Source organism: Centrocercus urophasianus, unplaced genomic scaffold (assembly GCF_019232065.1).
Source record: "Centrocercus urophasianus isolate 14NV4802_14NV808 unplaced genomic scaffold, USGS_Curo_1.0 seq_10, whole genome shotgun sequence".
NCBI lineage: Eukaryota > Metazoa > Chordata > Aves > Galliformes > Phasianidae > Centrocercus > Centrocercus urophasianus.
Genome location: NW_024884142.1, coordinates 33933274 through 33945495, shown reverse-complemented (window position 1 = coordinate 33945495; position 12222 = coordinate 33933274). Strand labels below are relative to the sequence as shown.

At 36.3% G+C, this 12222-nt stretch overlaps 1 protein-coding gene across 3 annotated transcripts in view; it reads left to right on the top strand.

The window, feature by feature from the left end:
• Positions 1-12222, top strand: part of ASCC3 (activating signal cointegrator 1 complex subunit 3) — a 256841-nt gene that overhangs the window by 98470 nt on the left and 146149 nt on the right. For all 3 annotated transcript variants that reach the window (XM_042812582.1, XM_042812567.1, XM_042812576.1), the window contains exons 12-13: positions 6156-6332; positions 10991-11062. In XM_042812582.1, the coding sequence (XP_042668516.1) occupies positions 6156-6332; positions 10991-11062 (249 nt within the window). The remainder of the gene's footprint in view (positions 1-6155; positions 6333-10990; positions 11063-12222) is intronic.

The following is a 12222-nucleotide window of genomic DNA, read 5'->3' as shown; positions in this document are numbered from 1 at the left end:
CTCCACAACCTCTCTGGATTGATTGTTCCTCTGCTCTTTTACCCGCAAAGTAAAGAATTTGTTCCTCATGTTTGTGTGGAACTTGCTGTGTTCCATTCTGTACCTGTTGCACCTTGTTCTTCACTGGGCACCATTGAAAAGAGCCTGGCCTTGTTCTCTTGACTCTCAGCCATTAGATATTTATAAGCATTAATAAGATCCCCTGTCTTCTATTGTCCAGAATGAATAGTCCTAGGTCTCCCAGCTCTACATCCGTCATCATCTTTGTAGCTCTCTGCTGATCTCTCCCTAGAAGTTCCGTGTTTTTCATGAACTGGGGAACACAGAACTGGACACGTACTACAGATATGGCCTCATCACAGCAGAGTAGAGGGGAAGGATCACCTCCTTCAACTTGCTGGCTACTCTCACTTTAATACACCCCAGGATACCATTGGCCTTCTTGGTCACAACAGCACACTGCTGATTCATGGTCAACCTGTTATCCACCAGGGCACTGAGGTCCTTTGCAGAGGTTCTCTCCAGCAGGTCAGCCCTTACTCTGTACTGATGCAGTTATGCCTCCTTAGGTGCAGAGCTATGCACTTGCCTTCATTGAACCTCATCAGGCCTCTCTATGCCCAACTCTCCAGCCTATCCAGGTCTCACTGAATGGCAGCACAGCCTTCTGGTGCATAAGTCACTCCTCCTACATTTATATGAACAGCAAATTTGCTGGGGGTGCATTCTGTCCATTCATCTAGGTCACTGATGAAGATTTGAGACAAGACCGGACCCAGTACTGACCCCCAGAGAGCACTACAGGCCTCCAACAACACTGTGCCACAGATCGCAACCCTCTCAGTCTTGCCAGTTCTCAGTCTGCCTCATTGCAAACTTACCTACCCCACACTTACTAAATTTCATTACAAGTATGTTGTGGTAAAGCCTCACTGAAGTCAAGATAAATAACATCCACTGCTCTTTCCTCATATACCCAGCTGGTGATGACATCATAGAAGGCTACCAGCTTAGTCAATATGATTTCCTTTTGGTGAATCCATGTTGACTATTCCTGAAAAATATCTTTTCTTCCACTTGCTTGGAGATGACATCCAGAATATGTTGTTTTATCACCTTCCCAGGGGGGATGGAGACAAGGCTGACTGGCCTACAGTTGCCTGGATTGTACTTCTCTTGCCTTTTTTTAAAGACACATGCTTTCCTCCAGTCCTCAGACAGTTCTTATGTTCTTCATGACCTTTCAAAGGTGATAGTATATAGCCATCCATGACAGTGTCCCATTCATGTGAGCTATCTCACCATGTCTCTGTTATCGCACTGAAATCAGTGCCTTACCACTGCATACAGAACTCTAATTCTTCCTGTTTATTCCTCATGCTGTATGCATCAGTATACAGGAACTTGAGGGGAAAAAAAGGGAACAGTGGATGCAGGTTTCCTTAGAGGGATGCAAGAGGATCCTCCATAGCTATGCTCACTCTTGAGGGCATAGGGACTGACTGCTGGGGGCGTGTTGAAGTGATTCTGAGTTATCTGAATATAAGGTTAATTTCTAGTGGACAATTCTGCAAAGATTAGAATATGTAAACTTATCTGCTTCACTTATTTCTTTGCTTGAGTTGAACAATCAGAGATGTGCTTTCCAGCCTGATTGCAATTCATTCTGTGAATGTGAAATTTTTATACATGGAAATGGGAAGACTGCCAAGATCATAAAGTTCGGGAAAAAATTAGAAGTCAGATAAGAGTATCTCTTCGTACTCTGTATGCTCTCAGGTGGTGGCTGCAATGTAATGAGATGATGTGGAAATCTTAAAACCTATTAGGAGGAAAATGATCCTGCTGTGATCAATTTACAATCCAGAGAGGCTCTTCCTATATCTCATCCTTTATCATTTACAGTGTAAATTCAGATAAAGTTAGAGTGTGGAAATGAGTACTGGGTAGCTATCTTCTGTTTATTTTTTCTGTATACATGGAATTTCATGGTGTGATAGCAGCATTTTGTGAACATGAATGGTGAACATGCTGTCAATTCTCCACATGCTACAGTGAATTCTTCTCAATTAGATATACTAATTAAATATCAATTAAATGTACTTATGGCAATTTCTGTTTCTTATTTTCAGTGTAATATCAAATCAGTGAAATATAGTAAAGCTTTCAAATAATATGATATGTAAACACTGTGACAGTTCAGTTTTCCAGAGAAAGCCTTGTAAATTTTAATTGGTAGTTGCATATTTTTTCTGAGACAATTAAGCACATATGATGACTTAAACGTTTGAGATTATGTGCCAGTTGTGAAGAAAATATGTTTAGCTGAATATCACCAATAATCTATAGGGAATATATATAGAAAAAACTTCGTCATCCCAAATGTATTTTCAGTAACTTTTACTCCAATTTCAGGAAAAATGCTTTCTTGTATATTAGGCATGTTCTTTAACTGGGGCTTCTAGGACCAAGTAATGAGGGATCCAGTGCGCTAAAAATGTTTGAATGTGCTATAATTACAAAATGCCCTCTTGCGCTTTGTAAATGCACAGAAGATACACAAAACATTTTAACACTTGGTCTTACAGGAGAAATCTGAAGAGTAGTTGCTCGGTAGGCACAGAGCCCTGTGTTCTAAAAATGTTAACATTCAAAAAGCCATTATGAAGAATAAAATCTCTGTAGTGCTTATTTAATAACATAAAAGTAAATAAGACTCACAATCACAGAGAAACCAAAATCTGTTATTTTTACAGAGTCAGGTAATAATGTTTTCCTGACTTTTATGTTTAACACAGTTTTGGTTACTGTTATTGTTAATCGCCCTTTATAATTAAAAGAACAAAGAAATGTCAAAAACTTCATATGCGTTCACAAAGACTCTAGTTCTACTTTGCAGTTTGAATTATGTGTGAGCATAAAATAATTGACGTTTAGGATATACATATCTTTTTCATTGATGGAATTTCATTGCACTTCGAAACACTCAGTTATAGACTTGTTTTTAATAAAGCCTCTGAATCTCTTTATAGTCTTAACAGTACTGCTTCAACATGGAAGTCATGTAAAAGTAGTTAAGGATGGGAATTTCATATACAAGTTTGTCATTAATAAGTCAAGTTTTATGTAGTTACTATATTTAAAGGCTGACAAGGCAGGCAGGCAATTCTGAGACTCTCTGGCAACTCTGATTTCTTGCATAATATCACTTCTTCAGATAGCCAGTCTCACTTTGTTTCAGGTAAATTTGGCAGAGATTGTCTTTATTGTAGTAGTTACTATTGATCTACTGACCTCCTTCAATGATGAAAGATGCAAACTTGCCTAATCTCGAGAGAAGCTTACAAGCCTAACCAAAACCTGTGGAACAAATAACTGCTGTTACCAGACTCCTGTTTTGCTTTATATGTATTATGCACTTTTGGAAATTGAAAGCTCAAAATTCCTCAGCGAGAGTACTGAAAAATTACTGCAAATTGAAATGTTTTATGTTACTGGTGAATAGAGGAAAAGCACCACATTTAATTTTGAATGAAATTAGCTTACTGATAGTCTTTATATTAATGTTTTGTTAATTTTTATATTTAAATAGAGTAAGATATACTTTATTATGTGTTTTCTTCTTTTTTCCAAATCATTCTGATTTGATTTTTGTAGCTTAACTTAAAAATAGAAAAAATAATTTGCAAATTTTAGACTTACTAGAAAAAGCAGGCGGGCATTACAAATACATAGACAAAAATATATGTGCAGGCACAGTATAAAGTATATTTGTTTACAGGTGCATTATACATATTAGTAACTTTAATTGCTCTTGCATGTTTTACTTGTCTGCTACAGTTTGCAGGAGCAGTTAGAATTCGGGCTTCTCATCAGCTCCCTGACCCCACAGTGCCATCTGCCACATCACTGAAGTTAAATGGTTTCTGTTTACACATTTTTAAAAGGGAGAAGTCTCAGTAAACCATAACTGTTCTTTGGATGTTGTTTACATTTTGAAAGGAAACTCTGAATAGTTAATTGCTGTAAAAATTCATAATTCCATGGTTCTTGTGCAAAATTCTTGTTAATTGTTTGAAAACTGGAAATGATTTCCTGCTTCCTGATGGAACATAATTTTTTAAGGGTCTTAGGAGTTTTAAAATATATTACATTTATCAAAATCGGATAACATGTTGTAGATTGAAGCTCTGTTACACTTTCAGATTAAAGTATTTGATTACCAGGTGACAGTGAACGAAGTATAGGATAATTAAATATATGAGCAAGTGGTTACTATTTTTAGATTCAAGTTAAAAAAGTGCTTATGCATTAAGAAAACTAAATATTTGCATGACGTGTCCACATCTGGGCACTGTCAAGGGTTGGAGATGCTGGACTCTTCTGTGCAGAGGCTTGGGCTGCCTCATACCAGACGCAATTACAGCCTCTGTACAGCCAGTTACAGAGGACACCAAAAGCTGCACTGCAGGGCATGGCTGTCCTCAGCAGCTGAGATGGCAATACCTCAGGGAAAATCATTTAGAAAAGGAATAGAAGAAATGCTCCTAGCTATAAGAGAAATACGGAAGTGTGAGAAGCCGCCCTGTGAGAGTGTGCACACACACACCACCCCAAAACTGTGTAATCGAGATTGACTAGTACTTAGTCATTGGCTGTAGTACTTAGGTCATCATGTAATCCACCTGCACAAAGATACATAGGAAATTGTATTTCTAGAAATGCTTCTTTATGAACTTCCTTATTTACCACCCTCTCGAACCTGGTTTCTCACCTGTCTGCTCTTGGAATTTGAATCTGCAACTATGACTTGTTGTACACGAGCTTTCCTTTGCAAAGCTGCTCTTCTGTGTCAGTCAGTAGATATTCTGTGTTTAGTTGCTTGCATCCACAGTTTGAGCATTCTGATTTTTTGCTTTGAGATCTGTTCATTATTGGGCAGCATGCTGGCTTGTTTAACATCTGTAGACTTGGAGGAGTGGGGAAGAGATGATGTCTTTGAGGATTTGGTTTGTGATTTTGGTGCGCTTACTGTTCCCAACGTCTGTATTATGGTATGATTTCTATATCTTCCTTAAGAATGACCTTCATATACTTCATAATAATCTTTATTGAAAACTTCTAATTTTTATATTTCAAAGGAAGTCCACAAGACTTCCTTTCACTTTGAGCATTTTTTTGTTTCAAAATAAGAAAACTTCATAGTGTTTTGAAAAGTGCATAGCTGGGTGGAAGATATCAACCTTACTCATCTGCATTTGAGACAAGTTGAGAACCTTGTTTGTGACATCAGTTATACTCCATAGACGTCTTTTGATGAAAATTACTGTGAACTTTGATCCTAAATAATTTTGTTGGTAAGTAAATTGTGAGTCAGTCTACACATCTTTTAATACTCTAGAAGGAAATGGGAAAATTCCTGCTTAGTTTGCTCAATCAAATGTTTTGGTTTTTTTCATTTGTTTTGAAAGTTATCTGGAAACATGCAGTGTGCAAGCTTTTATATGGAACACAGTATTTAATTGTAAGTAACCATTTATTGCCTTTATCAAATGGAAAGGCATGTAACAAGCATTTGGAACATTTGAAAAATATACCAAAAAAAAAAGTCTCTTAGTGACTTCTTGGTATCTTCAGTTCTGCAGAAGTACTGATACATAATAGAGAAATGCAGATAGTGATGAATCAGGATAGATTACCTAAGAGAACTAAGCAAAAGCCAAGATTGAGGAACATAGGCTTTTTTATTCTTTCTATTTACAAGTGTGAGAATTCAACTAAGGAAGAAATGATGCTCAGTTATTTGTTCTAGTTTTGCTTATAAATTGTACAATCCCTTCTTATCAAAGCCTGTTTTACTATTCTTGTTTCTTTGTGTCACTTAATGACTACTCACTGTTTTCAGGACAAGAGTATATTTTCCTTGATGAATATTTTGCAGATGAATAAGCAAGATTTGATAGAGTTACACAGTGTTCCGGTTTCTTCAGTATGGGATAATCACTGGTTTACATTTATTGTTCACTTTTAATATATAGTGTTAAATACTACTTTGCTGTTAATTTTTAAGTGATATTTTAATACTCTTACTGTGCTTGATTTCTTGGTTTGTAACACTCAGATCATTTACAAATTTTTTTTTGTTTGTTTAATAGGTTGAATCTACACAAAGCATGATTAGGATTTTGGGCCTTTCAGCTACATTACCCAATTATCTTGACGTTGCTACGTTTCTACATGTCAATCCCTACATTGGACTATTCTACTTCGATAGCCGTTTTCGACCTGTACCACTGGGACAAACCTTTATAGGAATTAAGACAACTAATAAGGTAAAGAATGCCAAAGAAAGGTTTACTGTTTGTTTTGATTGTACTTCACCTATATATGTGTAGTGGGATACTTTTTTTTTTTTATACTCCACTTGGTTCTGTGTAAAGATGCACCTATTTGAGACAAGCTTAAAGAATCTGGTTTCCTCAGTTTGCAGTCCTTGCATATACATTATTGTAGCTAGATATAATGGTATCTAACTGTGCATTGTCTTCTCTTCCCTAATAAGTTTTGCTTGATTAAGTAGAAATCATCACCCTCAACAGCAGAGTCACTGCAAAAGCTGATTATTCTGCCTTTCTCATTTCAGTTTTCCATTTTGCTGGAAATTACGCCAGTAAGGATGCCTGTTGGAATAATCACTAGAATGCTAGAAGAAAAAAATATTCATTTATGAAATCTTGATATGTATGATGGGAGAAGCATTAATTTAACATTAGTGGGATATAAGGGATGTGAAAACCTTAGTGTCCTAAAGCATTAGCATACATGTTTGATAGAAAACACATTACAGTAGACCCTAAATGAGCTTCTTTGTGCTCTTGCTCATTTTGGGAAGCATCAAGGCCATGTAGGTATAATATTCTTATTAAAAGTTATAGGTCAATTAGATGCAGTGCCACTTCACACTTAAATTATACTTCTTCTTAAAATACAGAAATTGGTACAAACACCTATCTATAAATTGATTTTGCAAAGTTTTCGTATGCTTCTCATTAGCCAATAATTAAAGCTTAAGTAACTTAGAGAGGTATAAATATTTTACAGCTCAGTGTTTTGGAAAATCTTATTCTGCGATGCTTTTAGTTTAATAGAAATAAAAACATCTTTATTCAAAAGGTAATTTCATAGCTTAATCAATGATAGTGTTTACTTATTTTTGTAAAAATGAATATTGCTTTTCTTACAAGTTAAGTAGTTCATTCTATCTGCAATGCAGAGAAGAAACTTCACTTTATGACTACAGGGAACCATTTCAAGTCTATACACGCAAGAACAATTTACCATATGGTGCTTGCCATGATTTGCATATTTTAACTTTCATTAATGTTTCAAGTACCCTCACTATTATTTGCTGTTGCCTTTCTTCAAACTTTTCCTAATACTTATTTGTCTATTTTTTTGTTTCCACTGGATGGTAAGAAAAAGATAAAGACTTTAGAAAGATCTCTGATTTAAAAATCAGGGTAATATACAATCAGAGTAATATACAAATGATCCTATATGATTTAAAAAGATTTTTCTTAAAAGGAAAAAAACCCATAGTATTAATTAACATTATAATTAGGAGGTAGTAGTTCTTTTAAAAAACAACTGTTTTAGTAATGCCAGAAACCAAGAGTTTGTCTTTTTGTTTTCCTGAAGAATGCCATTCTGGATTTCATATAGTACAATACATTTTGTGGTCAAGTTAATGTACTTTGTAACAAACAAAAAGTAGAGGTATTAAGACTCTTTTACAAAGACTTCCGTACAGAATAGCATTAATACTCAACCTGCCAAATGATTGCTTATATCAATATTCTTTTGATCTATCAGGGAGGAAGAAAGCAGTGTAAGAACACACAGAATTAAGAACAGGTCTCACAGAACACCAACAGATCCAATTAATACTATGTCTATATCCATACTGATAAATAGCAAGGAGTTAGAATCATAGAATCATAGAATTGCTCAGGTTGGAAAAGACCTTAAAGATCATTGACTCCAACCACAACCTGACCATACTACCCTAACTCTAACAACCCTCTGCTAAATCATGTCCCTGAGCACCACATCCAAATGGTTTTTAAACACATCCAGGGATGGTGACTCAACCATCTCCCTGGGGATCCTATTCCAGTACTTAACAACCCTTTCTGTAAAGATGTTTTTCCTGATATCCAACCTAATCTTACCCTGGTTCAACTTGAGGCCGATTCCCCTCATCTTGTCACCTGTCACCAGTGAGAAGAGGCCAACCTCGCTCTCACTGCAGTCATCTTTCAGGTCTTTGAAGAGAACAATAATGTCTCACCTCAGCCTCCTCTTCCCCAGACTAAACTGCGCCAGTTCCTTTGGTTACTCCTCATTGGGCATATTTTCCAAATTCTTCACAAGCTTTGTTGCCACTCTTAGGACTTGCTCCAGCACCTCAATGTCATTTCTGTATTGAGATGCCACAAACTGAACACAGTACTCAAGATGGGGCCTCACCAGTGCCGAGTACAGGAGGAGGATTACTTCCCTAGTCCTCCTCACCACACCATTCGTGATACAAGCCAGGATGCCATTGGACTTCTTGGCCCCCTGGGCACATTGCTGGCTCATATTTAGCCAACTATCCATCAGTTACTTACCAATGTCCCTTTCTGTCAGGTTGCTTTCCATCCACTCCTCCCAAGGCCTGTAGGGTTGCCTGGGTTTGTTGTGACCAAAATGCAGGACCCGACACTTGGCCCTATTGAAACTCGTACAGTTTACCTTGGACCATCTATCCAGTCTATCCAGGTTCCTCTGTAATGCCTTTCTATCTTCAGATCAACACTCACTTCCAGTTTGGTATCATCTGCAAACTTACTGGAGGTGCACTCAATCCCCTCATCGAAATCACTGATAAAGATGTTGAACAGGAGTGGCCACAATACCGAGCCCTGAGGGATACCACTTGTGACTGGCCGCCAACTGGATTTGACCACATTGACTACAACTCTTTGGGCCCAGCCATCCAGCCAGTGTTTCACCCAGCAGAGCATATGCCTACCCAACCATGGGCAGCTAGCTTCTTCATGGAGATTATTTGTTCCTTTAGGTAGATGCTTTGCTACAGCTTTTAGCTTTCTGAAAAACCTCCCCAAGAATTTCAAGCAAATGAATGACTTGTCAACTCACAGGCAAACTGCAGGCAAGTCTTCTTCAACAGCAATAACAGCAGCCTCTTAATCATAGCCATTTTAGGTATTTCAAGTGGACATAGCATATTTTCTCAGGCTTTTAGTATACAGGAATTTGATACGTTTCCAAAATACTTCTGTGAACAATTCATGCTGAAGTTAGGCATACTTATTTAGTTCTGGATTCCAATAAAAAGACTGTCTATCACAGTGTGAAGGTATGACAGGACACCTTCTTCATTCAAGTTGTGGCAAAAGCTTTCAAATCTCTCTGAGCTGCTGCTGGCATCTAGACCACTTCTCCGTGGTAATCTGGGCATCTGGAAGAGTCCCTATCAGCCTTGCAAAACTCAGTGGAGGGAAGTTCTTGCTTTAGATGCTAATGTTTCTCACTGAAGATACTAGAGATACTGTAAGATACTTAGGCTAGCACTAAAGCTTTTCTTCAGGGCATGATTTAAGATGTCTATGAAAGCTCAGCTGAACATTTGCTTTGGTGACTTGGCATTTCAGTTATATAGGATTTACTCTTTTTAAGTCTGTTGAATACATGTAACACTGTGGCTGTTTATGATGTCAGCTCATCCATATTTTAGTTATGTATTCTTAATTGAGACTTGTAATGATGGTTTCTCCCTCATCTGGATTAGATACGCAGAACACATTTTGTATATCTTCCGGTGTATTTATTATGCATAGAAATTAGCCAAGGAAGTTCTTAAAACTTGTTATTTTGAAATTGTGGCAGCATATGGAACCAAGGCTAAAATTTGCCTTCTTCAGTTGAAGATCAATTAATGTCAGATATATGCACCATCCAATCCATTTCTTTTAATTAAAAAAGACTTTCTGTCTGATGCTAGCTAATTAAGTAATCTGGATATTATTAATCTGGATATATCTGGAGTTGTTAGTTTTTCCTGTATATGTATGTTTTCCTCTTTACACGTAAATGGAAAGAATGTGCGAAGTTGTGTTTGTATATATGTACGTCCTTATGTATGTTTATACACTGCCCTTTTACACTTCTCCATAATAATTTTCACTCTTTATTTGAAAAATAATTATTTGAAATGCTAACCTTTCATTTTCAGACCAGCTGGACTGGCTATTTGTCTCTTGCACACACTGCCATCTTTCCAATGTTTTTACTATTATTCATGTGTTATGGCAAATATGAACATTCCCTCATTCCCACTAAAGCTCTTGAAGCTATGTTTTTACAACTTTCAGCTATTCCAGATAACAGAATCTGAAGCATTTTATTTATCCATAATTGCAACTTCTGTACATGGTACTCCCACTTTTTCCCATGTCTGACTCATCTGTGAGCAAAGTTCTTTTTTCTTGACAAAAAGCTAGGAATTAGTAATTGCATGGACATTAAGATCTGCGTGTAAAAGCTGCATTTATGTAGTACAAAATGAAAGTATTTTAAGTTTGGTTGTGTATTGAATGGATTATTCCATCAATATCCAGTAGTGCTATGATTTCTTATCTATGGAACACATAAAGAACAGAGCTGGATTACCTCCCTTTAATCACTGAATGAAATAACCAAGTCATGTAAACTTTTATCCACTGCCCTTTTTTGTATTTTGTCTGCTTATTTTCGTGATCTATTTGTGAATTATTATTAATAATAATAAGCTATTGTTACTACTGAAGATCAGTATAGTGTAAATTTCATTGCACAGTACATTTTTTTTATCGGGTCACTATTATTTGCTTTACATGAAATAGAACATATATATGGCATATAAGGCATAATGTTTACTTTGTAGGTGCAGCAGCTGAATCATATGGATGAAGTATGTTATGAAAATGTGCTGAAGCAAATAATGGCTGGTCACCAGGTATTTATTTTTTTGCTTTAATTTGCAATCAGAACACATATAAAGAAATTAGTTTTGATCATTATAGTGTCTGGAGATATTTATTTATTTATTATTTATTATTGTCTCTGGAGATATTTAAAACCTGCCTGGATACTTTCCTTTGCAACCTCCTGTAGGGAGCCTACTTTAGCAGGGTGGTTAGTTTTGTGGTTCTGTGATTTTGTGATTCTTTGAATCTGTGCATAAAAGAAGGAAACGTACAGTGATGCTAAGAACTGCACATTTTTCTTCTTTCACAGAAATTTCAGATTAGGGTGTTATTTTAAAAGTTGAACAGTTAATTTATGACTTTTGAGAAAAAATTCTTCAGCAGCACCTTAGTTATCCTGCTCCCTCTGGCTGAACATCATTGTTCCACTTACCTTCTGTTGTTACTGTCTGCTACTGGTGCTATATTCAATAAAGTTTTAATGAAATAATGAAGATTGTATATGGAAATGCTGATACTTGCCTGAAGGAAGATTAACAAAATTTGTTGGCTTCACTGAAGAAACTTCAGTTTATTTTTTCCTCATGATCTGTTGTGTACATCTCTTACCAAATTCCTTACAATGAGGTAGGTTTAGGTGCTTGTATTTTACTACTTATGTTTTCTGTGTCTTTTTACTTGCTGTAGAAGAACCTGTAAGTAGCAGTTTATTACAGTCAGTATGTCTAAATAAGTAACATATCTTACATTCCAGGCCAGAAGTTGTATGCTCTTTCAGAATATTTATTACACCTTTCTGCCCCTCTCTTCTCTTAATACTGAGGGGAAAATAGCTATTAACATTTATTGTAGTACTTTTAAAAGTAAGATAAAGCTCAAATACAGTAATTTAATTCTAGCAGATGATGCTTTGTACTTAGCACAGCTCTCCTTGAGAATAGTTTTAGTTCCTGACAGATTGAATGCATTACTGTTTTAAGGCGTGTGTTACAGCTGAAAAAGGTCAAGTGAAAAACTTTAGTCTCCATAGCATTACTATTTCACTAGCTGAGACAGTAGTTGATCTCAACTTCTGAAAATTGTATTTCAAGCCAACAACAAATAAGCAGTGTATTTTCAGACAAAGCAGAAGTGTCATTTCCTTTATGGTATAAAAAACTGTTTGATTTCAGAATGGTTTCGTTGATTT